Raw genomic sequence first — 27,895 nt, forward strand, 5'->3', positions numbered from 1 at the left:
TTTGGCCATCCACATGCGAGCATTTCAGCGCAAGGTTCTTCACGTCGACATGTGCGCACTCTGCCACGCACTCTCCAAGCTAGGCCCTGCTGCAACAGCAGTCAGCCTGCACCTCAGTGCACGGTAGCTCTGAGGCAAAGTCCACAAAAGAATTGAAGGAGGGCACCAGAGGAAGAAGCAAGCCAAGGGAGAAAAGGCGTACATAACTACGCTCTCAGACTGAGATAGCAAAGAAAAAAGAGGAGGAGGAGGGAGAGTAAGGATGAGAGGGAAGAGCGAAATAAACGAGGGCCCGGAGTGTCGGTCGCAGACCGAGCCGTTTTTCTCTTCCCTTTATCGCTTCGCACAGCCAGTGGGAGAGGGAGAAGCACCCTGTACCTCCAAGCGCTGCGCCTGCCGGCCTTTTCCTTTTTTTTTTTTTTTTTGAGACGGAGCAAACTGCGTGCTAAGACGGAACGCGAGAGCTGCGAAGCGATACCGAGCCTGTAACAACTGCAGCGCCGGAACGAAATTGCTACTGTGCAGAGCGAAACGACGGCGACTGAGCGAGCGGGGATGCTTTGCCAAAGCGGCTGGAAAAAAAGAGCAGAGTTCGAAGTTCGAAATTCGCGTGCAAATTTTTATTTTCTATCTTTGCGCCCTTCTGCAGTTCTTCCTTTTCGCCTGTTGTCTTTTGGCTCGAGCTGCCGGTTGTTTGCTCCGTGCGCCTCACACGGAGACAACGGCCGTGTGGGTGACCGATCCTCGGAAACGCTCGTAAGCGTTTTGTAAGCGGCACATTCTCGGGTGATTGCTACATTCACGTGCCTGTGCCTTCTATGCTCCCTCGGATAATTCGGCCGTCCTTTTTTCGTTTCCCTTCGTGCCTGCTTTTTCTCTTCTCGTCATTTTCTCCTCGCATGCTGGGGCAGTTTACTCCTTTTTGTTCTGCCTCGCTATTTTGTCGCTCAGTTTTATTTTGTGCATTGTTCTTTCTTTTCTCTACAGCATGCATTTTTCTCCTTGGCACTCACCGATGTTTCGTATTTTATGCACGCATGCTGAATTACATATGATACCAGAACCGTCCCAACATACTGCTTTATATTTTTTTATAACATGGTTACTGAGTGATAACCGTTACAACTGGTTTGTGACATGTATTTTTTGCTTTTATTACATACCACTTTTTACGATGCTGAGTGTTCGACCTTTTGAAGCGAAGCCAAAAATGAAGGGAATACTGGTTTAATCACACTTTAGAAACCGGCATCTATTTTTATAACATGAATTGTCGCTTCGACAAATTAGATCATGATAAGGAAAATAATTTTGTTATTGCTTTGCTTGCATTTCAAAGTTAAGAAAGCCTGACGCGGGCTGCTACGTTGGTGCGCTTTACTATAGCTTCCAAGAGGGCAGAAGGTAGTCAGCGTATACACCTAGGCTTCTGCTTGTGCATACCATTGAGATCTCTCTTTAACGACATGTAGTAATCTATCCCTCTTGCATCTTGCCAGTTTTTAAACGTTGGTTTGCGTTGTGGGCTCAGGAGCAACTATTATACGGAACAAGTGATTCGTAAATGGGACAGTTCAAAGGCAAGCAACAGAATATGAATGTAGGGACCTTAAATGCTTGCATGCTTAACTCATCGCTCCCATTGCGTGATGAATCTCTTTCGAAAAGCGATAACAGTCGCTGTCGTTAGTCGTGGAGTTGCTATTTTCTTTCGTTACTTAGTTGTCGTTTCAATTGCCGACGTGAAAAAAGGACTTGAGCAGATGTACAGATTTCTCCAACGTATGTATAGAACCTCGTCAATTTTATTTCGGTTTTTCGACTCTCGGAGCACTTGTATCAGCGTTTATTTATTTCCGGCTATAGATGCCTCGTTTCGCATTAACTGAATGGTACAAAATCACTTTTATCGCAACGTCACTACCGGCCTTGTAGGAATTGCGCAGAAAGAGGTTGACAGAAAAAATCTGGGCTTGAATTAATTATGACTGCCGTCCCAGCTTGTTTTTCTTGCAGACCAGCCTCTGATTCGATTAAGTGTGAGCCGGAAAGAAAAAAAAAATACCCTTCGTTGCTCAACGGTTTGCTCTTGTTTGGAGACCCGCGGCCATTCTTGCAGTTGCTGGCTCACACAGCGAGATCCTCGAGTGAACAAATACGGGAAACAAACGCGTTCGCAAAAAAGCCGGCATGCCAGTCTATTCGCGCGAACTAAAGCAGATCAAAACAAAACTGAAAAACGACGTAGAATAGGAGAAGTGGGACGCCATTAATTGCATTTAGCGCAAGGGCTCTCGCATATCGTTGGCTCGTTCCGGAATTCCCCCAGAGGACACGCAGTTGTGTAAAGCCCAAGCCGTCTCTTGGGCCACGAACAAACATGGCACGAAGCAAACTTAGCCGTGCGACCAACACCTGCACCCAGAGTTAAAGACCCAGAACCCTGAAATTGCGTGTGCATGTGTGTTAGTGTGTGCGTAAAGTTATTTGCCTTTTCCTTGCTTGCCACGTATTTCTTTACTGTGTGCACCATACGCCTTTTTACAGAAGACCGGACTTTTCGCTCGAATGATTGGGCTTCACCATTTCCTTCGCACCCGCTAAGACAGCCTCTAACCTCAGTAACTAAATGAAGCCAGGAGTGCTCAAGCCAGCAGCAGAAAGACAGCACACTCCCGCGATACGAGATATGAAAAAGGAATTAACTGAGAGGACTTCTACAGCCTCTATAAAAAAAAACTACAACTACGACGCCGACGGCTTTTCGATCGAACGAGCTGTATACGCTATTGCGTAACATCAAAAAAAATAATTCGCCACGCCGTTCTATTCGGCCATCGACTGATCGAACCCCCCCCCCCCCCCCCCCCCCCCCCCCCCCCCCCCCCCCCCCCCCCGAAGGACTGGTGGAGGCGAGGCTTTACCCGAGCCACTGAAGAGGCTTAATGAGGCTCGAAATAGAGTAGAAATAGACCCTATGTTAATGCAATAGCATTAGAGTTGTCGTCACACCAAAACCTCGCTGATGTCCAGTGTCACGATTGGTCGAGAGAGGTCACGCGACCTTGTGACGTCATCACTATAATCCTGTGTGGCAGGTGGCAACCTTACCACCGTCTTGTGCGCAACCTCCTCACCGTAGCAGGTGGCAATTAAGTTAATGATTGGTCGAGAGAAGTCAGGTGACCTTGTGACGCCGTCACAACCTACCAGCTGGGTTGTGAGCTACTGCAGCTATCAGTCCGAATGTGGCAGTTGATGGGCCGCAAATGCAAAGAAACTCAGTTTAGTTTATGGATGTTTAACTTCCCAAAGCTGCTCAGGCTATGAAGGACGCCGTAGTGCAGGGCTCCGGAAATTTCGACGACCTGCGGTTCTTTACCATGCATTGACATCGCACAGTCCACGGGCCTGTAGAATTTCGCCTCCATCTAAATTCGACCACCGCGGCCGGGATCGAACAAACGACTTTCGGTCCAGCAGCCGAGCTCCATAACCACTGAGCCACCGCGGAGGCTGCAAAGGAACTTACGTAAACCAGCACAGAAGTTGCAACAGAAGCTGCGACGTATGTGACATACACCGCCATCACTTTTCACTCTCCCCATAGTTTTTTACCTCGGTTCTCCGCTCCATCCCACTATAACAATTCCCGCGTCGTCGTGCAGCTTCCGTGAGCTGTCAGGGAAGCGGAGCGGAAAAGGAAGAGGGATGAATTCGGGAACCATCCTGCGCACAAGTATTCATCGCCATAGACAGGGGCCGGTGTTATACTGACCGATTAGGGAAACCAAAGCCGGTGTAATGCAAATATTATTTTACCCGTATTCCAATGGGCGTTTTTATCTGCCTCACGTAGTAACCAACGCCGTTTGCATGAGCCATTGACGAAGACAGACAGACAGAATCAAGACAGACAGAAATTGGATTCATCATCTTCATCATCATCAGCCTGACTACGCCCACTGCAGGACAAAGGTCTCTTCCATATCTCTTCAATTAACCCTGTCCTTGGTGTATTCATAGAGGAAATTGTATTAGGGCTCCTATACTGTAACTATTCCTTTCAAGCTGTCCTGTTCTTACCATCCGCGGCGCCAAATGACCGATCCTGAAGATAGCGAGGCTCAAGTTCGTTTTAGACAATTGCAAATCGGGAACTGAAATAAGAATGCGCCCAAATAGAAATGAACCATTGTATTGTTTCGGTCTGAAGAAAGACCTGAAAGGAAGAAGAGTCGACAGTTGGACAAGTTGGTAACGGTTCATATTGGAAGAGACAGAAGACGTCCTCTTTCTGTACTTCTTGCGTTTTGTTTTGCGCTGTACCTTCCAATATGAACTTCGCAGGAAGTTAAGTACGGCACGAGGACAAATCGGGAGGGCAAAGTGATGGGCACTCATTTTATCGATGTATGTGGAGTGGCACCTTTTGACAGAATGTAACTGCCCACTTATGATCATATTAGTCTCACGAAATGAAATTAAATGTGAAAACTGGGCTTAGGCAACACAGGTTACGGGAAGAACAGAGACCTGTTCGACTCACCTATACGGCTGGGTCGCTTCGAGATTCGGCTGCTGATGTCAAGGTCGCGGGTTCGATCTGGGTCGCGGCGGCCGCATTTCGATGGAGGCGAAATGCAAAAAAGGCAGCCCGCTGTGCGATTTCAGCGCACGGTAAAAAACCCCGTCTGGTCTAAGTTAATCCGGAACCCTCAATTACATCGTACCTCATAGCTAGAGCCTTTCATTTTCCGGTAAAACCCGATCTTACCAGACCCTTGCACTCCGCATCCGTTTTTTTTTTTTTTAATCTGGTTAATCCCGGTTTCACCACGAAAATTCTTTGTCTGAAGAAGAAAGAAGGGAAAGGCAATGAGTTGCTCGGTAATATATTCGCATATATGAAAGGAAATAAGGAGCGTACGTTTTCCTTAGCAAAGTTGAAGACACCGCACGAATATAATGAATATTTTGTGCTTATTCCATTGTGCAACTGGCGATCTTAAACTTCCTTCAACGATCGTTATTCATGGCATGGCTCAACTTGCGGATATGTTCGAATAGTAACTTTTAGAAGACAGAGCCCACAACACGGCTACTCACCAGGGGTGTATTCGGCGTCATGTATAAAGCGACATCCCCGATAACGACATCCTGCTCGGGGGCTCTTGCCCCTTTAAAATACCCTCTGTGTGATCACTATTTTCGTAGCGTTCAAGTAAGGCAGGTCCTGCACGCACACGAAGTGCATAGGAGGCAGACAGTATTCGCGGCAAAGTATTTGCAACGATTGAGAAAAAAATCTTGTTCGGTGAGCAGTTTCTTTTTCTGAGATACCTGTCATTTGCATGTTGGTTGCGAAATTATCAGCAAAAAATGGGGCATTTTGTGTCCCGCACAAAAACGTGCGCTCGGAGTAAATTGTCTTTCGAGGCCAAAAAATAACCCGAGAAAGAAAACCTGTATTCTGGAAATTTTTCCTGCATAACCCATTTTGTATCTGAATTTGAACTAAAAAATATCACCCGATCTTTACTCCCACAATCCTGGAAGCAATAAAACCCGAAAAGGAACGGCCCTGCTCATAGGCCACATGTCGCTTCGGGACGTTGCGCCCCTAATTTTCAGAGAACTGGTCGTCCTTTAGAGTGACGACGCGAACAGTAACGAAATAGAAACGTGTTCGAGGGCGGCAGACGGCAGACTATCAACAGGAACGATGAGAATAGAAATTGTCATTGGAGAAGGCTGTTGGCTACGAAACATAACTGCAGATGATTGGACGAATACTTTGCCAAGGTTTGGAATTATGATTACGAATACGTGCGGAGTTTCATTAGGTGCGGAGCGATTAATTAATGAGCCTATAACTGTGTATGGGCTCCGATTACTTTGCTGAATGAGATGTGATTATGACAAGATATAACTACGATAACGATATAACCGCCATAATGGATACCAGGGATAGAGGTGATGATGATTCTTATTTCTTAATAACGCTCAAGGCTGTCCAGGACTCGGCTTTGTCGCCTTTCGTTGTTTCCGCATTCGAGGAGCTACATTTTCCTCAAAGGAGCGCATTCTTTTCTTTCTTTTTTTTTACGCCGACAGGCGACCGTCTTTCTCATCCATTTCATTTTTTACCAGGTTTTCGTCTATATTCTACCTCTGCGAGGCCTTCGGTATCGTGTGATCTTCGTAGCCGAGTTTTCTTTCCTCGTGCTCGCTTCAAGTGCACTGTGTGTGTCCGTCTGCAGCGGATCGACGCGCCCCGAGGGCTCGCGCTGAATGAATGAGCCTGGGACGTGTTTGCATGCGACGATCGATGGATCGGCTCCAGCGGCCACCTGGGCCAACGCGCGAAGCTGCTGTGCAAACGCAGCAGCACCCAGGGAGCGCTTGCTTGGCACACCGATGCGCTGCCTAGAGCAGATTCCGAATATAGCAGACCGTGGTGGTTACCGGCAGGGCACCCAGACACCCGTAGGGTTGCCGAGACGGACGTTTTAGCGGAGAGAACCGCTATAAATGCGGATTTTCTAAATGGATTACTGCATTTGCATGTCTGAGCCTTCATTCAACATACAAATCGGCCGCGGCAGCTCACTGGCTTCGGTTTTATAAGTTGAAGAGCCCAAGCACGAATCCCAACCACAGCGTTCACATTTAGACGAAGGCCAAATGTGAAAGCCACCGTGCAATGGGCGCTGCCAGGGGATGTTGAAGAATCACCTGGCAGTTGAATTTAATCAGGAGTTCTGCGCAATGGTCTCTTTCATGATCATAACTTAGAGATGCTAACTAAGTCTCACATACTGCCATCAACTATTTTAAATTTCTGCTTAACTTGCCGGTTTGGCAGCTCATCCAGAATTGGAATAATAAAGAACAAACCGTTCAACGCTTTGTGCTTGAAACAAAAAAAAAACAGCATCCATGACGACTACCAGTGTGGAATTACTCTGTTGAAATAGCGCAGTTTTTGATGGAGAATGCACCAACCAACCCGTATTTGCCCTCGTCGGAAATAGCGTAGGTTGACCATTGTAGACAAACACATAAATTGACAAACACTATACTTGTAAATATAGCTGACTGCCTTTAAAATACAAGGGGGGTACTGCGCACAAAAAGACAAGGACAAGAAGATAACATAACACAATCTTCTTGTCCTTGTCTTTTTGTGCGCAGTACCCCCCTTGTATTCACCATGATTGACCGACTAGCCCAACAACGTACGCTTTTAAAGCCTTTAAAATAAAATAGAAAACTGTGCGGTAAGCTGAGTTACCTCTGTAAAGAATGTATTTCGTGGGCGCCTTAAACCACCAGAAGCGTTTGGTGTACAAGGGCGCCTCGATGGAGAGGTGGGGGATATAGTTCCGACTCGCTCGGGAGATTTTTCACTGATGAAGAGGCAAGCGAGTCGCACTGCAGGCCAGAAGCAAACAAGGTGATAGCTACATTTTTCACAAAGGCTGTGCGTTTAATAACATTCACGAAACAAGTCAGTCGGCTGATACTTCTGATGTTAATCGCATTCGCTTGTAATTCTAAAAGTGTCCTACTTTAAAGTACTATATAGGCTCCTTCATTCGTAAGTTACGCGTAAGCAAAAGCCATATTTTTTCGGCAGTCCTGTACCAAATGCTTCCAGTAACATCAAATGCCGAACTCTTTGAAGACGACCGTCTCTGACAAATGCATGCCGCTTGCACAGGTACGAAAACAGCGAGTTCAAAAACTGCGCTATTTGCAGGAATGAGCGTATTTGCACGTTATAAGCTCTCGAAATCTTTCGTCGCTGCACAAAACAACGACTCATTCAACTGGAAAAAGCACCTCACAACAAACGAGCCTCCGTTTACGAAACAAGAGGAAGCAAAAAGAAGCAATGAACAACAAATGCTCTTATCCGCCATCAATATGGCGTTGTATTAAACTGCCCAAATTCGAAACAGACCGGTTGCTAACTATACTTAGGGCTTGGCCAATTCCACAACACATTGGTCGAAACAAAAGCGACCACGAATGGCTTTATCTCTCTCCCACCGTCTTTCCCACTTCCATCGTATTTTCTTTTTAAGAGGTTTCGATGCAGAAGCAATTCTAAACACCCAGTCGAGCGCCGAACGTGTCCGCATTACCATATTTCGGAATTCTCTTTGCGGCATCCTTAGCGTGACGGATTGCCTCGCAAAACTTTCTGGAGTGAGGAAATAAGCGAAAAGTGCGAAAATGGGGAAAAGGGAAAGGAGAAAAGGGAGGAGGGAAGTCGCAGTACAGTGCGCTGCCCAAGCAAACAGTACAAGCACGTGCTGCAAAAGGCTGATTGATTGCGTCAAGCAGCTCGCGGCTGCCCCCCCTTCTTTTCCCCTTTGGTTTGAAAACACGCCCGCGAAGTCCGGGCGCTTAGCAATTTTCCCACGAGGCCTCCTCGGCAGTCTCCCTACACTCCCAAGACTTTCCTCTTTTCCTTCTTTTATTTCGTTCGCTTCTCGGGGAGAAAAGCTTCTGTCGCCGATCAATAACGTCCGAGGCATTAATTGAAAGCCCCGAGTCGCAGAGCCGAGAAGCCTGTTCTAGACACGAGTTAAAGTGGCGTCCAGAGTGTCGAGGGATCGAGAAATCGCCGAAGCTTATATCGTCTGTTGCTTGGCGGTTTGGCAACGCTGTTAACCGCTCTTTAGGAACGCTGTTGCTAAATGCAACGAGCGCCCCTTTCGGCATCGTCGCTGACGCGCCATCGTATGCGTGGCACTGATTTACGTAACACTGCTGCAATAGGGAGAGTGTGAGGAGATAACGGAATCATCGAAGCTGTGTCATCTACTGCTTAGTGGTTTGGGAATACAATCGATAGGTTGGGGCAACCAAAAGAAAATAAAAATAATAAGCCCCTGCCTGCTCCAGTTGGAAATAATTTAAAGACACTGTTGAACGCTTTTAATTCGAAAGCATCATACGGCCCCTCGGTAACGAAACCAGGCGTGGGCGCTGACCAGCATCAGTGGTCCCAAAAATCCCAAATGCCGTCAGCGTGATATAAAAACAAATAATTTTTTTCCCTAAGCTTCGAAGAATTCAACTCAAAACTATGGGTTGCGAAGCCAGGCCGCAAACCATAGGCCACAAAGCTGCGTTGATTCTTGGCAAACAAAGGCGAACCTAGTATATATGTTACATTACGACTGTATGCCATTACATTACGACTGAGTGCGTATGCCATTAGAAAGAAACAGAAAAATAAAAATAAAGAGCAAATAATAATAAAAAAACAGTGCTTTCACATTTGGCAACGCTTGCGTTATGTGCAACGAGCACCTTTCTCTGAGCACCTTTCTTTCTATAAGCACGCCCTGATAGGAACTAAGTTCACTGCATCAGTGTGAGATGTACCAAAGCAGCACGCCAGTAATGGCCCCGGAGCTGGTTGAATACCCGGGAAAACTGGCTCCAGTAAAGACCTCGAATGACGTCTGACTGGGGGGCGCTACCCTGTCAAGTGTTTTGAGCCAATGCACTACATTGGCTTTCCAATCAGCAGCCAGTAATGGCACACAAGCTTATCTAATGGCTTCACTGGCATTCCATGGTTATTCAATATTAGTCATCCAAGATTCCTCACTGGCTATCCATCACAGGCAGCCGGCTTAACCCGCCTGCTAGTCAATATATCGTGCCGAAGTTTATCCATTGGTTGTTTATCACAGGCGTCCAGCCACACTCACTGGTACCCAATATTGCGCACTCAAGCTAATCCACTACTGGTTCTCGCTACAGGCATCGAGCCACACTCACTGGCTACCAAATATTTCCCACCCAAGCTTACCCGCTGGTTGTTCATCGTAAGCATCCAGGCACACTCATTAGCAGTCCCATTGTTCGTTCCGCAACATTCTGTGCTCATTATGAATTCTGCACGTTGCAGCGCCAAATCCATCTTTGACGAATGTTTCATTTTGGCAATCATTTTCTATGGTATTACTTCGCATATGCAACATTTTGTAGTTAGATGCACTGAAAATGAGTAAACCATCAAGTTTAATGTACATCCGAGCACATGCTTATAACGCGTCCGGCTCGCACACCCATGCCAAACCGCCCAGCCATGCTCGGCGCTCTTTACTTTATGAGCTCGCACTGCGCGTGCCTCTCACCGCTTTATCAACAAAACTGAAAGGTGTATTTCCATGTGTGCATTTATATCTGTTTTTTTTTTCGCTTTCTGGGCACTGCGGCCTAAGCAAATCTATTGTTCCACCAATGAGAATTGGTTCGACAATAATACTGACCAGCGTATGCCGAGACGAATGCAATTTTGGCGGCACAGTGCAACATGCAGGACAACGTTGAACAACATATGCCAGGATTTACACATTCCTTCTGAGCTATTGTTACTGGTGAGACAATGTTGACCAGTGCATCCCAAGATGAGCGCTGCACTGGCAACACACAGCAGCCCACCAGAGAGGCAATATTTAACAGCGCGGCTCAGTGTGTATACATCGTTGGAAAGCCATCTTAGCTGCCAAGGCAATATTGACCAGTAGTAAGGTGGAAAGTTGGGCGAGTTGAATCTTATTCATGATGAAGTTTAGCGCCAAAAACGAGGACAAAGTAGGAGTGAAGACACAACACGAGCGCTTTTTCGCAACTAAAACTTTAATGGAAGAACACATAACATATATACCCATCTCGTGAAGTAAATCAAAAAAGAAGAAACATACATGATATGGTCAAGATAAACCTTAGAGGGCGATACATCTGAAGAGTGCTGAGGGTGCAAAAGGTACATAAAGGGTGCAAAAACAGGAAACTTCATGGTCACAATCACAATCACGAAGGCGAAACCAAAATACCAAAAAAACCAAAAAAGGGGGGAAAGGAAAAGATATTAATTCCACGTGTGATCCAGGTATGCCAGCTCTTTTTCTGTTAAAGAAATGGACGGTGCGCTTATGCATGAATTTCCCTGTCGCGAAATATAAAAAGCCTCGGTAATTTCGCGCTGGAGGCGTTCTCTATGATGTGACAGAATTTCAGCCTGCGCATAAAGTGGATTGCATTTTTTCTTGCACACTGGGCCACATTCCGCCACACAATCCGGCTTGCACTCCTTATATTCTTGGCAATGGTCAACCAAATGCGAGGACTTCGACCCAGAGAGCGATTTCTCGTGTTCTTTTAGCCGCACGTTTAGCTGCCCGTCTCCTGTGGCAAGAGCTACATAGGTCAGACAGGGCGTTGTGTAAACGTGCGGCTAAAAGAACACGAGAAATCGCTCTCTGGGTCGAAGTCCTCGCATTTGGTTGACCATTGCCAAGAATGTAAGGAGTGCAAGCCGGATTGTGTGGCGGAATGTGGCCCAGTGTGCAAGAAAAAATGCAATCCACTTTATGCGCAGGCTGAAATTCTGTCACATCATAGAGAACGCCTCCAGCGCGAAATTACCGAGGCTTTTTATATTTCGCGACAGGGAAATTCATGCATAAGCGCACCGTCCATTTCTTTAACAGAAAAAGAGCTGGCATACCTGGATCACACGTGGAATTAATATCTTTTCCTTTCCCCCCTTTTTTGGTTTTTTTGGTATTTTGGTTTCGCCTTCGGGATTGTGATTGTGACCATGAAGTTTCCTGTTTGTGCACCCTTTATGTACCTTTTGCACCCTCAGCACTCTTCAGATGTATCGCCCTCTAAGGTTTATCTTGACCATATCATGTATGTTTCTTCTTTTTTGATTTACTTCACGAGATGGGTATATATGTTATGTGTTCTTCCATTAAAGTTTTAGTTGCGAAAAAGCGCTCGTGTTGTGTCTTCACTCCTACTTTGTCCTCGTTTTTGGCGCTAAACTTCATCATGAATATTGACCAGTTTATACCAGGATATCTCAGGTGTTCATGCGGCATAAAAACTGGCATGACAACATTGACCAACGTATGTCATGATCTATGCCTCTCTGGCTAGCCATTGCAACTGACCGGACAATATTCGCAAGCGTTTGCCAAGTTGTAGGTATTCTTGACGGGTCATTGTACTTCCCTGGCCTTCGTTAAATGTTGTTAATTGGTGTATGCCAACGATGGGAATAAAGGTCATGACCGGACCATTGGTGGACATGTTCTCACTGAGGTCCCCACTATTGGTTACGCATTGGCGAGGACAGGCTACCGTAGGACCAAGAATCGCCAACACGCTTCCAATGTCAGGCCAGACTATGCCCTAGCATAATCAAGGGCTCTTCAGCCATCCTAACCAGCTGGGCAACATTGGCCGGCATATGCCACAATTATACAATGTCCGGATATCATTCGGACCGACTGGGCAGTATCGACCAGTGCAAGCCATTGTCGTAGTGCGTTGTCATCCCAAATAGCGGGACAATATTCGACAGTGCATGCCGAGATGTACCCAACATTAACTATCCACTGACCAATATACACCGAGGTTTATACAACGTAGACAAACCAGAAAAGTAGTAACCAACGTATGTCATGATTCATGAAAATTGGCCACCCGTCGCGAGTGGCGGGACAATATCGACCAGCGAAGCCTTTGATGTGCATCGTGTTTCATATGTCAGGATGCATATATTATTAACACGTTATTTAGATTCGCTCGACCATATTGTATACCGAGTATACATAATGTATACCGAGATGTATACAAGCTTGGCAATCTATCGCAACAGGGAGGGCGATATTGTGCAGCATATACCAGGATATACATATTTCTGTAAAGCGATCAATACTGGTCAGAGAGTATTACCAATGTAAGACAAGATGAGTGCTACAGTTGCTACACATTGGAAGCGGTGGGACAATACTGAGCAGCGCAGCCCAGTCTGTATGCATTATTGGGAACCCAGCCCAACTGCCAGGGCAATATGGACCAACTAATACCAATATATGCCTGATGCTAGCAGGCCATGCTATTCAATGCTGGCATGCCATCACAGCTGCATGAGAAATATTCGCCAGCATATGCCAGGATGCAGGCAATGTTGGTTAACCATCATGCTGGCGGTCCACCGTCGACCGATGTCTGCCACTGTGCTGTCAATGTCGGGAAATCGAGGGCAAGACAGGGCCAGTGCTAGATATGTACTGGAATGGCAGCGCCTTTATTGGTGACGTACTGGCAAGAACGGGTCAGCGTAGGTGCTGGGAGCGCCAGCGGATTACCAATATCGGGTTGATGGAATGTGCTGAGTGGGGATTTGTCTGGCAAATTGCTAAGGCTGCTCTTAATTATTTCCTTACACCCCTGATGCCCAGCTGTGCCATTCTCCCGGCTGACTCGCTCTCTCTCTGTCCTCCCAGGCGTCGCAGGGCAACGAGGACGTGTCGGTGATTCCAGAGATGGAGTACTGCCAGAGCCACAAGATGACCATCTTTCTGGGCTCAATATACGCCTACAAGGGACTGCTCATGGTAGGCCCACAGCTTTAGAGAAACGCACAAATTGCTATGTCTCCTCTTTCTTGACTTAGAGTATTTCGTTCGCGACGTCTTCGCATGCAGCGGATGCTCTTATAAAATGGCCCACGTGCAGTCTTTGCCAAAAGTAACCAGGCTACACGGTTTGCTTCTCAGTCGTATATTAAAGCTATTATGTAAGCTCTCATGCTGTAAATCTCTGTACGGTAATAAGAAGCCCTGTCCTCACCTTCAAAGAACTTTTCAATCTTTTGGGGAAGCCGTGACGGCTCTGCTATACGAATGAGAAGCAAACCATGGAGCCTGGTTACTTTTGACAAAGACTGTACATGGTTCCGGTAGACTTCTTATATACCGCTATTTCCGATATGCAGTCACCGGACTATATATGCTTAAAACGGGAAATCTAGCGCTTTTTTTACTGCGTATAGGTCCGGACTCTTATAGTATTTTTGATCACTATCGCCCAATGTTGCAAGAAATTCTCAACGCTTATTCATTACAACGTTCTGGTATACTAGCAGTCTGTGTGCACGTGTATTTTTATGGGAGGATTGCCCGCTTTGTATAGGGTACGAATAATTGAGCAAAAAAATTAAGCAAAAATTCAGCAGCGCAAAATAAACGCCAAGTGCGGACTGTATAGCGGAAGCTTTCTTGCTATCATCAAGATGCTTCGCATTTCGTTAAAACGAACTGTATATCTTCTGTCGCCTTAAATTGGTAGAAAAGCTATTTCTATGCATACGCGGTCTACAGACTCACGTCCGTAATAGAATAAATTTCTTTAGTGTATATTAAGGTATTGACCGCAAGGAAATCTGTTGCTTTTTGACTATTCGTATTTAAATGTTCTATACTGAATCAAATTCATGAACGACAGTCTTACTATTTTTGGCAGTTCAATGTCTACAGACTATGCTGTTTCTCTGCTGGCCTCACGGTTTCCGCCAATCTGCTCGCATTGTTGGCACGGGGCTTTCCAAAAGTCCCGGGACCTTTTTGCAAGCGTACTATTAGCCTGGCTGTGTTGTGCAGCTCTAGTAGTCTTTGCAGCACCTCAAGACATTAGAAAGTGAGAACGATAGTCGATTTCATTGTACAAAGCCACCGCGGTGTTACGAAAACTATTTCTAACTTTCTTTGCGCCATAGATTGCAATGCTCTTGGCTCCCCACGGCTGGGTATTTTGACGATAGTCCGTGAACTGGTGAAAATGGCGTGTGAGAATTTCTGAATACAGCGTACCCTTCGGTGCCTGAAGTCAAAAGAGACCGACATCAGCTGCAGCAGCGAGCAGCACCTGTTCGTTTTTCGGTCTGCCATCAGGTGCCTGGATAATTTAACGCATTATTTTTTAGCATAGAGAGCAGGGTTTTCCAGTTCATACGTTAACGAGAGCTTAGCTCATGGTGCCAGCGGCTTTCCCTGCCGACCTCAGTTGCCCTTTGCATCTTTTACTGCCAAGTGGAGAGGAGGAAAGGCGTGCGAGGTGAACAGTGAAGAGGAGCGAAGAAAGCCCACCGATGAGGCATCACGCAACCGTAGCCTCACTGCTGGGGTTGATGCCGCATCAATCGCAATGACCGCCTGTGAATTTTAATTTAGTGTAAACGGGAAAACGTCGACGTCTTAGGAAGCTCAACACGGAAAACGCACTAGCGGATGAGACGCAGCTCTCGGAAAATCAAAATTCATGGGGCTGTTTCTCACCAAACAAGCGAAAGAGGACACGCCGATGCAAATGCGCACAAAGGGGACGGCGGCACGGGGGTGACAGCTCCGTCTTGCGTGAATGCGCGCTTTTCCTCTTTTCCTTGTTCCGGCCATTCATGGCGCACTACGATAAGGCCAAGTAGTACACTAGGACTCACGGCGTACACAAGAGCTTTCTCGTTGCTACCGATACGCGCAGTTGCTGACCGGCGTTTGTGGGCACCGAAGCGTCACTCCAGATACATTCCACAGAAGCTTGCAAGGGCTTTAGTAGAAAACACAGACATTCTCACCGTTAAAGGTCGACGTAGAAGCCGCGTGTTTTTTTTTTCTTATTTTGACGACCGCGTGCTGGAGCCTTGGGACTTTACTCGACCATACCAGTTTTGAAATTACAATTCTTTCACAGTCCAGTGTACAGCACTGCAGCGGCACCTTCAGATTTTAGTATAATTAGTTAATAAAAGAGTGCACAGAAGTTTAATGAAATTATCCACCGCCTTTATTATTGATGTGAGTATACTCCAGTAACTGCGTCTTCTTACTGCCCTCTATCCCCAGTAACATCGGAAAGCAAGACCGCCGCCGATGAGGCTTTCAAGACAGGGTGTAAAACAGTCGGTAGTACATCAACTGAGAGAGGTACGAGAGGCATATAATGGCAGTGCTCCGATTACAGGAACCACGTCCTCTCGGCAGCCGCCCAGTGGACGTGTTCTCTGGATTTAGAACACTGTACTTCACGATTTAATTCAAGAGGCCTAAGATTAAGCCTTTCAGGATTTAAGGGAAAGCCGGAATTCATCAATAACTGCTCTCCCCACTCCCCTGCCTCCCCTCGTGATTTTCAGGCGTTCGGTTGCTTCCTGGCGTGGGAGACTCGCCACGTGAGCATACCGGCGCTGAACGACTCCAAGTACGTGGGCATGAGCGTGTACAACGTGGTCATCATGTGCACCATCGGCGCGGCCATCTCGTTCGTGCTGCGCGACCAGCAGGACGCGGCGTTCATCATCATCTCCGTGTTCATCATCTTCTGCTCCACCACCACGCTCTGCCTCGTGTTTGTACCCAAGGTGAGACTGGTGAGCCCATTTTGACACAACGCTCTACATGTGGCTCCCTTCTCTCTCTCTCTCTCTGTCCGTGTCTCACCGTCCGTGTCTCACTCACCACCACTCGGCACAGAACCCGCCTGCCACTTGCATCTCACTCGCTCACTCACTCTGCCTTGCCCGCCCACCTCCCCGCGCACACCAAACTCATCTACTACTTCGCCACTGGCAGAACTTCCGTTACTTCTTTTATAGGCCCGAGCCTAACTGTCCTTCTTAGCACCTTCAGGGAAGAATGTATCGATGTAGGGGCGCTCTTTGCACAGCTGGCCAGGCACAACCCAGTAATCGTAGCTGAACGGCGTTTGTCATCTATTATTTTTTCACTCGTTGTTATTCGCGAAAACCTAACGCTCTTGTGAGGCCCGAAAGTTTGATCACTTCGTTTTATTTCCTTGCGTGTTTGGCAAAGCACTGCCGGAAATACAGGACAGAAGCGAGGGATTAGTCTGCAGACAGCGCCATGCCCATGCTGGGTGCAAGTGGAATAGTATTGGTCGCATAAAACAATGCAATACGCATTACAAACATCGCAGCACCCGCAAACTGTTGCAGAACCTGTGCAGAGCATATTGTGCGTAAACGTAGCGCTTATTTGCCCAACGTCTTTGCTCTCTAAATTCGACGTTCCGCTAAGACACTCGCCTCTAACTCCCTGATCGCATCAGGCCTCGTCGTGGCTACGAATTCGTCTCACTTCATTTACATTTTTTCTTTGCTCCTGATGGGAGTCGAATAACATGCAAAGTTGTCATTGTTTCAATTTTAAAAACTTTGAACATCAAAGCGAAATAAATTCGCTCAGTGCCGCAAAATACGACAACTCCTAAGGCTCGCGATGCATCGCCAGTTGGTCATTCTCTGCTGTATCGCGGCTCCAGCAACGTAAATAAGGTAGCGTTATTTTACTCCCAAGGAGATGATTAAAATTGCGCCGGGAGAGGAGCAGTTGTGAAAGCGCTGAAGAAAACCTTACGGCGATAACTGTTTGAGAAAGTCTTCACGCCATATACCATTTTGTTGTTGGTGTTGTAGCCTATCGGAACCGAAAATTTCCTCTTCTACGCACTGATCAAGAAGAATTTTCTCCGGGTGGTTCTGAGCCATGAGCGCAATCTGAAATGGGGCGCCGCCGGTGATAATGGGGTCCAGGTACTTTAGAGAATCGGCACATTGATGAGGCGAGAGTTGTCGTGCTGTACCGCTGTCCCTGGGACTGCTTTACCCCAAGCGAGCGCCAAAACTGCGGCTTGCCTTTACACTTCCTCATATACAATCTGCGTAATGCGTAATCTACTGGCACCAATAAGCATTTCTATTTGAGAACTCTAAAAAAGGGTTACGTACAAGGTAAGGTTTTAGTACACGAAGGCCAGCCACCCTAGATCCCTGCCAATGATGAACGCTTTGCCCAGACGAAGACAAGTTCTCTTGTCGAAACGTTGGCTCTAGCAACCTGAGATTTTCCCCTCCCTTGTTCATTTTGTGATCGGCAAGGACCATCTACCACACCCTCTCTCTACCATGGACACTAGATTTGCACAGTTAGTTGGCCTCAATTGTTTTCACTATGTTATTATTACCAGGAATAGAAGTCTACCATGGACTATGAATAGCTATGAATAGCCACGTAATGGCTTAACAGTTTTTCAAACGGGACGCTATCTGAGTGAGTACATCAGAGAGCGAAAACAGAGAAAGCCGCGAAACAACGGCGTCTTTGTTTTTCGCTTTGTGACATATAAAGGTTTTAGCAAGCGATAAAAAGAAAGAACCAAGTGGCGCTAGAGCCTCTTCACCCACTCTAGTTTACTACTGGGTGTTATAGCGCCAACCTTGTTTTCAACGCGCCTCAGGGCGCGAAATGAGCCTTCAAAAGTAGATTACTCGTGCAATAATGTCGCTGTTTACTAGTCGGACTCAGCTGTTTCAGTATAAAGCCATGCTTCTTTAACATACCGGCGCTCATCCCGGGCGCCGTTTTTACGAACTGCCAATACAGCACCATGCAGTTTCGCTGGAGTCGCAATGCAGCAGATGACGGTCTCGCATCGAGTCCCTCCACTCGCACTCCTAAACTCACCCTCCCGCATGCTTCACCCACTCGCACATACACGCACACTAGCTCACCGCTCCCGCTTTCAGAGCACACTCACCTTGCACACTGCTACGAATGCCGCGACGCTGGTGACTCCTTGTTTGTCGGTGAAGTGCTCGTGAAGTGACGTGGCTAGTTTCATGCGGTGCACCCAGACGCCTCAAGCAAACTGGTGCATGTGTTGTGATCGTGAGACCTGTATTTCGAGGCCTTGCATTGCTGATTGTGGAGATAAAGACTGTTTCTACGGCGATAATTGTATTGCGAAGTTTTTGCGCGATTGGCGGGGCCGATGGCGAGGGCGGTGAAAGAAGTGAATGATTTCAGTCTCCTGATTTCAGGACATCATGTGGTGCAGCAAAAGGCCAGCATCTCTGGCTATCGCGCCAGAATGGGCGGCGTCTGCAGCGCGCACTAAAGGACACGCGCATGAATGGTGCACGAATATATTGCGGACACTAGCGCCATTTTAACCTTCAGTTACAGTCCTAGGGCTCGCCAGCAGAACCTGCGACACCTGCATCGTCTTGACAAACGAAGGTTCGAAAATGCAGGCGCGAGCAGTCTTCAGCTGGTGTTGCCCTGGGAAAGATTTCCATCGCTAAAAATTCGGAGTACTTACGGCTGGCAAAGGGAACAAATTTCCTCTTCAAAACATGCGAAATTCTAGCAGTTACCAACATTTTAAGCAAGCTTTCAGCGTCCTCTATTTTCTAACCTCAGGACCTGCGATGGCGCGTTTAAAAGTCTCCTCCCATTGCTAACTGTATCACGTTACTATGATCTTCAGTGGGAGTGCAACGTCGATGCCAAAAGTAAGCATTCCATATATTTAGTGACCTATGCCCACTCCGGAAATTGGCCACCATGTCCTGCCCCTGAAAGAGAGTGTTCTACACACAGCTTAGTCCCTTTTTACTCCCTTAGAGGGTTATTCATGTTTGTAATGTACCGAGGCGGCGTACGGACGTCGACTGCTGTAATGCGCACCTGCGGTGGAGCTTTACCTATGCTCTTGTGCAGAATTAAACCGACACATATTCAAATCATGTTTCGTTTGCAGTAGTTGTCGAGTACGTCGGTCAGCATTAGATTGTGAAACAAAGAGTACTACAAGACCATTAAGGTTACTGCAACTTTCATTCCTACCTGAAAGTCCCGCCGCGGTGGCTCAGTGGTTACGGCGCTCGGCTGCTGGCCCAAAAGACGCGGGTTCGATCCCGGCCGAGGCGGATGAATTTCGATGAAGGCAAAATTCTGAGGCCCGTGTGCTGCGCGATGTCAGTGCACGTTAAGGAACCCCAGGTTTGTCAACATTTCCGGAGCCCTTCACTACGGCGTCTCTCATAGCCTGAGTTGATTTGGGACATTAAACCCCAATAAACCATTCCTACCTGAAGCTCACATCGGGCTGCCCATCTTGTGGCACAGTCACGAGCGACTGTGTCACTGCACGCTCTCGGTCTCCCATGCTCATCGTGTGAGCAGTGCACCTGTGTACCCTTTGAGGTGCTGTACATCGGAAACCAGCCAACGCTCCTTGTACAGCTGGACCTGTAACAAATGTAGCATCTGGTGTCATTACTGCGTACTTCATTATACATTTTCCTATTTATAAACGACTAAAATGCAGAGCTCCATCGATACAGAAGCCCTGCACCAATTGGTACCCTTTCCTTTGCCGATTCGATCGGTTGATAGTATCATGAAAAACAGTATCCTGATGGTAGTTCGCGTAAAACTTACGTGCATATCGCTCTACAGCGCTATAGTCAGTGCGACAACGCCCCGTAGCCGTAGACACTTTTGACTGAAGCCAATTTCGCCATATTTTGACTCCTGGGTGCGAGCCGTGCAGCGCTGTTAAGCCATTTCGACCCAAAGGTCACCTCCGGCGCCGGTTCGCCGTAGCGGCTCCGCCAGTACGTGAAGGATTAACGATTCACGATGCCCAAACTGCCGGCGCCGATGCCGCTGACTTAGCCCGGGAGTGCGCCCGGGGCAACCGCTCTCTGCGGTCAAAAATTCAAGAGGTGAGGGAAAGCGAGTCGCGAAAGGAGAAAAAAAAAGTTACGGCCCCCGACCTTTGGCGTCGCAAGCGTCTCCACCGGACCTCGGCGACAGTACGGCGTAATGTTGCAACGTCGTGAATTTGTGGTGCCGCCAGAAGTCAATAGCTGAGTAATACTGGGAGGCATGCCACCTATAATTGTTCGCTTTGTTCGCTTGGTTTGCAGCGTACGCAAAGGACCCTCGGATATTTTCGCGAGTAGTGGAAAGGGGGGCTTTTCCTAAATGCACGGCACCGCACCGGCACCGCATCAGTACCGCATCGGCTCTGCGTTGGCTCGGCATCGACACAGCACTGCCAATGCAGTGGCATTTTCATTGACATCTGTGTGGGCATTCACTGTAGTATTTTCACCGGCATTTGTATTTACACTCGCATTTGCACTGGCACTGGCATCGGCGTTGGCATCGATATCGGCATTTAAATTGATGTCGCCATCGCCATCATAGTGTAACTGAAAACTGCTAATGTTCACCTACTGGGTAATGAAAATGTAACCCCGAAATGTGCCGATTATTGAGCGTTCTAAAAATGCTGGTAAGGGAAAGGAGGAACGGTGGTGCGCATACAGCTATCGCTGTCTATTCAAAGCAAGAGCGCCAAACGTCGCAGAGGCGCTGCCTCTCTTTCTTCTCTGACTTCTGAAGACCGAGTGCAACTCAACCCGCTCCCTGGCACATGGCGTCTTTTTTTTTTCCCCCACCCATTTTCTAATTTTCAGCTTGTGGAGCTTCGGCGCAACCCGCAGGCCGGCGAACACCGCGTTCGGGCCACCCTGAAGCCGCTGAAGAAGTCGAGGCGCGATTCGGACGACGAAAGCCTCTTCACCAGGATCAAAGTGCTGCAAGATGAGAACATGCGCTGCAGGCAGCGACTAGAAGAGGTCAGCACTTCGCTCCCTCCTTTCTTTATTTTTTATTTCTTTAGCAAAATGCAATGTTAGCGAAAGCGCCTACCGGGTGGAGAAGACGCTGGACCAGAGGGGTTTTTTAGTGCTCTTGCGGTATTGTATTACCCAGAAAAATATTTTTTATCGAATCCCTGGGCGGAAAGATGTGCAAGCCCGCGATAGTCATGCAGTTCTGTACAATTCCGCTCTTGAGTCTCTCTTTCACTGTGTTTGTTTTCTGCAATCTATGGTGCTTTTTTATATCGCTTAGCGTGTTTTGCGGCATGGGCAGAGCTTTGCAACGGCCAAATCTGTTTTGAACATAAATATTGACTGCTCCCTATGTATTCGTTTTTTTTTTTGTTTTTTTTTTGCACAGTGCAGCACTCTTTACGTTGAGTACTTTTTCACTGCAGCCATGTCGTGCAGATGCGCAACGGCTCGTGTTCACTTTGATGTTCTTTTCTCTTTTTTTTTCAGAAAAACATTGAATTGCAGTCGTTATTGTTAAAGCTAAAAGATGTAGAGCCGGTGATAGTCGTCACGCATGACGCCATTACGACGATTCCAGAAGTTAGCTCACCTTCCCAACTTGAAACCTCAGAGCGAGGTAAGACTCTTCAAGCCTGCGTATAACCCTGTACCAGTTGTGTTCCTTCATATTTTTCTCTTTTTTCAGCTCGTTTCAGTTTATGTGAAGAACCAAAAGAACTAGCTCCAAATAGAAGCAACTGTTTATCTTCCTTTTCTTCAGAGCCTACCGCCATGAAATCTAATAGCAGGGTAGCCTTTATCAACAAAATTCTGGCATTAACACGCTTCCTGGAGACAGCAGCATAGCGCACTAGTTGAGGCTACAAAAAACAACGCGCAATGAATTCCTTCAAACCATGAATAATCTCAGCGCAAATTAACCCTAAAAAAGATCAAAAGCTGGGAGAAGAATGTAGGCATTGCAGCGAGGTAGCCTAGAGTTAAGAATCTGTGGCAGTAATACATTTGTTCTCAGAAGCAACGTAGTGCAGAATCTGAGTAAAGAGAGGCACTACAACACAGTGGGCTCCACCAAACCACAAGAATTTTCAGAAGAAATTGACATTATAAAAACTGAATAATTAATGGCACGGTATGGAATTACGAACGAAAGAGCAAGCATGAGTCGAGGTATTTTGATTTAGAGAAACATATCCGATATTTTATTTCCGAAATACAGTACGAGTGGCATGGCAACCATGCTGTTGCACCCCCGGGAGCTCCATTCACACTTCAGTTACCTTTTTTATGCACTGCGTGTTACGTCAACTCTAACGTGGGGTTTCCTCTATGTGAACTGAGCTTGGTCTCGCGTAGCAATATTTTACTGCCAGTCACCATATGCAGCTGCAAGAACAATATATTCATTTTGAAATTATCTTTACGGACGCCATGTTGTCGCTGTGTGCCAGAGTGGTCGTTTAAAATGCTCTCTTTCATCTGTTTCGTCCTGCCCATCTGTCTTTGCTTCACGAAATTCGCCTTCTATAACTCTGTTTTACCGGCTTCTGTTGACAGCAGAAAATAGCAAAGAGGATACGACGTCTATTATCTCCATCCGGTCAGTTACTGAAGAGGACAATTTCATGGAGATAACGGTGAAAAGGTGAGGGAACTTCACCTTCTTTTTACCTGTGTAAATGAAATATATAGTCACTTTTGTAGTTTCTCTGCTAAGTTGACTGTTGTCTCTAACTGCCTATTGAGCAGGCTTGGCGAAATGCCTTGTATAATCTTTTTCGCCTCTAGTCGTTAACTACTTTGAGCGAGCAAAAAAATATTGCCAACACTGGCCATGCCGTCAGCAACAAACATTAGCGCTAATGTCGTGCCGTAAGAGCGGCAGATGTCAGCGCATGGCGTTGCGGTTGCGAACACGCCGACAAGAGTGCCAGGTATGGTCGCAAACCGTGGCGCCGGGACAGCCACGCCAACGTGTCACTTGTGCTAATCTTTATTCCTCACGCCTGTACCATCTGCGGCCAAAGAATGAAGACTCCCACAAGCAGCCTTCACCTGTTTTGCGACCGACTGTACGTGCGGTATACATGTCATAAGTCCCGGTGTGACAAGGTCACAAGGTTTTTCGATGGAGTTTTTCGATGCGTTCGCGACAAGCATAAAACCCTAATGGTCTGAAAGGCAGAGGAAGAGGGTCCTCACCCTCTGGAGGTATCGTCCTTCATATTTGCGAAAGCTTCCCCACTTCGCGGTTCGAGGACGAACTCTGTGCCCCGGACCATGAGTACAGCTTTGAACCGAGCGCTGCGCGCCCATAGATTTCTTGAAAGTGGGAAACCCGCTTCGTGAATGGTTGCAGCGCACTTCTGGCTGGTTCTTGGAAACTCGTACAGCATTTTTCGGGTTCCATGGGTATGCAGAGTGTATCATCTCTCTTTTTTTTTTTTTTTTTGTATTGCCAAGCCTTCAGCGCCACGTGGCCATTATTGCAGGGGAGTGGGGTTGGGGTCGTTGAAGTTGTAATAAAGGCAAGAATATTAGAAATACCCTCACAAAATTGTTAATGCAATGGAGCAAAAGATCCCGGAACTGCTCTGACTAGTTGCATAGCCTGTGGGGTGTTTGTTTCGCACCAGACTTAAACAGAAGTAAACAGAAAATCTTAAGAACAGTTTGAGAAGTCCGAAGGAGAGACCGTGCTCCACAGAATGTCCTTCTTCGGCTTTAGGCCTTCTCACCGTCCTCTTCACCGTGTCGTGGTGCTCATCGCAGGAAGCTCTCGACGGCGTCGCTTCAGGGCAGCCCGGCCGCCCTGGCCGCCATGGGTCGCGGCGGAGGAGGCACCCGGCAGCAGCGCAGCGGCAGCGTCCAGCTGCGTGTCATGCACCACCACCAGCCAGCGCACGCGGGCGGCGGCGGCAGGGCGGCCGAACACCGCGCCATCGCCAACGGGCTGGCCCTGCACGCCGAGAGGACCGCCTCCTCGGACGGTACGCGTCTGCCTGCCTTTCTCGGTGCTGCGTAAGGACTGTAAACTACTGCACCAGTAGCCAGCCCTTCCTCACCCTGTGTGCGCGTCTCCTCTACACCTCCTCTACCATATAATTATCCCTTTTCGCTCTGACGTAGTGTTACTTTCGGGACCACTGACGCCTTCCAGAGTCCACAGACTTCTGATCGGCAGAATCCTTAGACTGTAGGTTTTCTAATAGGTCGACATTTTTGAGAAAGAGGCACGCTTGGCTACTTTGCAAGCCAGTGAAGGCAGGTGAGTGTTCTCAGAACAGCAATTCCAGACAATAACGTATGTCATCGAGCCTGATATTAGAAGAAACATCATATCACCCGATATGACTATGATGCGCAGAGTTACTAGCCCTTAGCTAAGATAATTATCGAATCTCGTGACGCCGTCCTCCCTGGCAGCGCCCAGAGACAGGTCTCGAGAAACGATCTAAGAAAGTTTTGGTAGGTGACCCCTACATTAATAACCTAACTCTGTTATGCAGCCAGTGGCTCTTATTATAGACGCCGGTAGCGAGGGAGTGCCTTGACCTTTAACCCTTGCGCAGAGCTGTCACCTCTGCTCGCGCTTCCAGACCAGGACTGCCAAGACTTCCAGTCGGACGAGTGTAAGTGTGCACTATATAGAACGGAACGATCAGCAACACCAGCACTCATGCGTGCACACGGCTTTACTGCGCACGCACTGCGGCTCAGATCCGTGCCCGCAATGGGTCACGCCACTGCCAGCTTCGATTAAAGCCTTGTTCAATTCCTGCTTACCACGTCTTGCTTACTTCTGAAAGTCCGAGAGCAAACTGATAGCTCGATCGCACTCCTTGAAGTCTCCATATTCCACTGGCACATCGAAGGCACCACGATGAAAATTTTAATTTCCGCTGCTTCCTATTCACTCAGGGCGCGCCAGTAAGAGAAATTCTTTGCCTGACTACAATCTGGATTGGCATGCTGCAACGCACACTAATTATGTCTCGTGAGCTTTCGCTAAGCTCAGTACCGCTTTTAATTAGCGGTAGTTCGGTACAAGCTATTTTTTGGTACGTCCTTTGCCATACGCGGAATCCAGCCTCGAGGATTTAAACCTCCGGTCAAATGTCCCCCGTAATGGCAGTTGTGTTGCTTAAGAGAAAACCTAGGCGTACGGTGATAAACCAACGCTGAAACAGCGAGAGCAGTAAAATGAGCTTTGCTTACATGAGAGAAATTTTTCAATACACTTAAACAAGTGAGAGGCTTTTATACGTTGCTCACAGCAATCTAGAAGACCACCACTATGTTCTAAACTTTCTGATGCTCGGTTTTCCCTCATAATCATTGTTAAAGATGGTGTTCCCGCACAGCTGCGCTCAAGGTGTGCCATCAGACACACCAAATGATATTAAAAGACATACGTCCAAAAGTGACCGGTTGCCAGCATCGGCGAGCTCGGCATCTCGCCACCCTGAACATCGAAGGTTGTGAATTGCGGCAGCAAAGAAGCGTTCACAACACATAAATATTGCTGCGTTGGGTACAACTGAAGACAACACCACATAGTGGAATGCCCATGAGGCGGGTTATTCAGAAAGATTCCTGGCCGCATGAGTGATGCGGACTCAGCAAAGTTAATACGCCTTCTGGGTATAGTACGCCGCGTTCATTTATGTCATTCGGCCATTAGAAAGAGTACCTTCAGTGTTCCCGAGACATTGTTCGCCTCTGCACTCTGCTGCACTGGTTACGCCAAACACAGCATGTATGCGCAGCGCACTTTTAATTTGCCCCTACTGTGCTTGTGCATTGCGCAGTTGCTTTCCACGGCCACCCGCTTCGCGCTCCCTCAAACGCCGGCACGATAATGAGCACAAACTGGTTAATATATTTTCGCAGCAAAAACAGTGTCCCAGAATGGGACAGCAGTCAAGTTTCTGACCGTAACTATGAAATGTGCATTTAGACTATCGACGCACAGTCATGAACTAAGCACAAGTTATGGTGTAAGCAACTCATATAGCATGCTATCCATCCAACTACTGCAGCGCCGTTTGTACGGTATCTTTAGAATCCGGCCTTATATAGAGTGTTTAATATCAGTAGTACCAGCACGGTATAATCTGTATGAACTTTCATTTTCCAGAAAAGGAGGTAATGCAATGAGGTCATTTGGAATTAGATAAATTGAGCATTGTGTATTTACTCAAGGAACGAATGAACTCCAACCAAAATTCCATAAACATCAATTTACTTAGTTTGGGGGCATTCAAGTACAATCTATTACAAAAGTCTCCTGGCAAAGCCCAGGGCTCGAGGGCGCACGACGTTGTTGCGGTTAAGATATCGTTAAAAGATATCGATCGCCTCCACCGCTTTCGAGCTCGGTAGAACAAACTAACCAGAGTGTTTCGCAGAGGCATCTACAAACCCGCGAGGACAAACGGCACACTTACCTGTGAACTTTAAAGACATATGGTATATGGCAATGTAACAGGGCAAAAACCATCTACGTAACGAGAAACAAGGAATACCGTGCAAGAGTGGGTTCACAGATACGCGATAACAAAGTGAGAAACAGATGCCGTGCAAAAGTACTTCATGATCTTAAATGCAAATACCATCAACACGGCGGGAAAACAAGGAAATTTTAAGTCAGGGTTCAGCTAACAACGCAGGATAGCGAAGCGTTGGACAAAGTGGGGCAGCGAGTCAAGGGTTAAACTCGATCGAAACCAGTGCGAAAACAGTTTTGTTTCCTTTTCTCCATTTTTTACCCCGTCCCGTGTTCCCTCAAGCAGCCCCGGAGGCGACCCCCCAGCAGCAGCAGATGAGCGTCCGGAGGAGGGCCAAGAGTCTCGGGGCCCTGCGTGGTCCCGAGCAGTCTTCTCAGCACCGCCACCAGGAGGCGTCGGCCACGTCACCGGCGGGCGGCGCCACGGTGTCCCTGATCGAACCGGACGGCGCCCCACTGCTGCCATTCCTCTTCAGCCGTATGGTGCAGGACAGGACTGCTCTGTACTCAAGCTACCCATCCATCAAGTGTGATATCGTGGAATACTTATGAGGAACGCTGTAGGCCGTCGTGCGTCGCGTCCTCGTTGCCAGCTCAAAACGTGAAGAAGACGGCCGGGAGCCCGGTCGTCCTCGTCGTCTTCATCATCGTCGTCCCACTGGGCAATATGCAAAGCGTTCTCCTCCTTCCGTGCCGTGTGGTCTCGGCGAGGGGGCGCAGTGTCTCTAGGAACAGGTCTCCGTCGAACTGCCGACCACCCGGGAGCTGGGGGTCTGTGTGTTCTGCTCTGGGGTGCCGGGCACGTGCAGTAGCGGTAGCGTTTTTAGGGTTCGCCGACAGTGGCGAGAAGGAAGACACAAAAACTAAACGGTGCTCAGGGGCGGGGGTCGCGGCAGATGAAGAGAGTAGCGCGCTCCGAAAGTTGCTCGATGATCATGTGTTCCAAAAGAATGGGGACAAACGAAGAGCGTACGAGGAGAAACAAACGGAGTTGTGGCCCGAATGATGCAGAGAAGCTCCTCAAATGAAGAAGGTAACATGAAGGGAAACGC

At 47.7% G+C, this 27,895-nt stretch overlaps 1 protein-coding gene across 5 annotated transcripts in view; it reads left to right on the forward strand.

Moving 5' to 3' along the window:
- Positions 1-27,527, forward strand: part of GABA-B-R2 (gamma-aminobutyric acid type B receptor subunit 2) — a 327,602-nt gene extending 300,075 nt beyond the window's left edge. The window contains exons 14-21 of one of the 5 annotated variants that reach the window (XM_089580255.1): positions 13,335-13,445; positions 16,019-16,252; positions 21,173-21,334; positions 21,821-21,950; positions 22,892-22,979; positions 24,107-24,324; positions 24,907-24,966; positions 27,130-27,527. In XM_089580255.1, coding sequence (XP_089436381.1) covers positions 13,335-13,445; positions 16,019-16,252; positions 21,173-21,334; positions 21,821-21,950; positions 22,892-22,979; positions 24,107-24,324; positions 24,907-24,966; positions 27,130-27,395 — 1,269 coding nt within the window. In that variant the 3' untranslated portion in view covers positions 27,396-27,527. The remainder of the gene's footprint in view (positions 1-13,334; positions 13,446-16,018; positions 16,253-21,172; positions 21,335-21,820; positions 21,951-22,891; positions 22,980-24,106; positions 24,325-24,906; positions 24,967-27,129) is intronic. The other 4 variants (XM_089580333.1, XM_089580415.1, XM_089580488.1 and 1 more) reach the window with 4 other exon arrangements.
- The last annotated feature ends 368 nt before the right edge of the window (positions 27,528-27,895 follow it).

This window comes from Amblyomma mixtum, chromosome 1 (assembly GCF_055824585.1).
Source record: "Amblyomma mixtum isolate Tamu chromosome 1, ASM5582458v1, whole genome shotgun sequence".
NCBI classification, from domain to species: Eukaryota; Metazoa; Arthropoda; class Arachnida; order Ixodida; family Ixodidae; genus Amblyomma; species Amblyomma mixtum.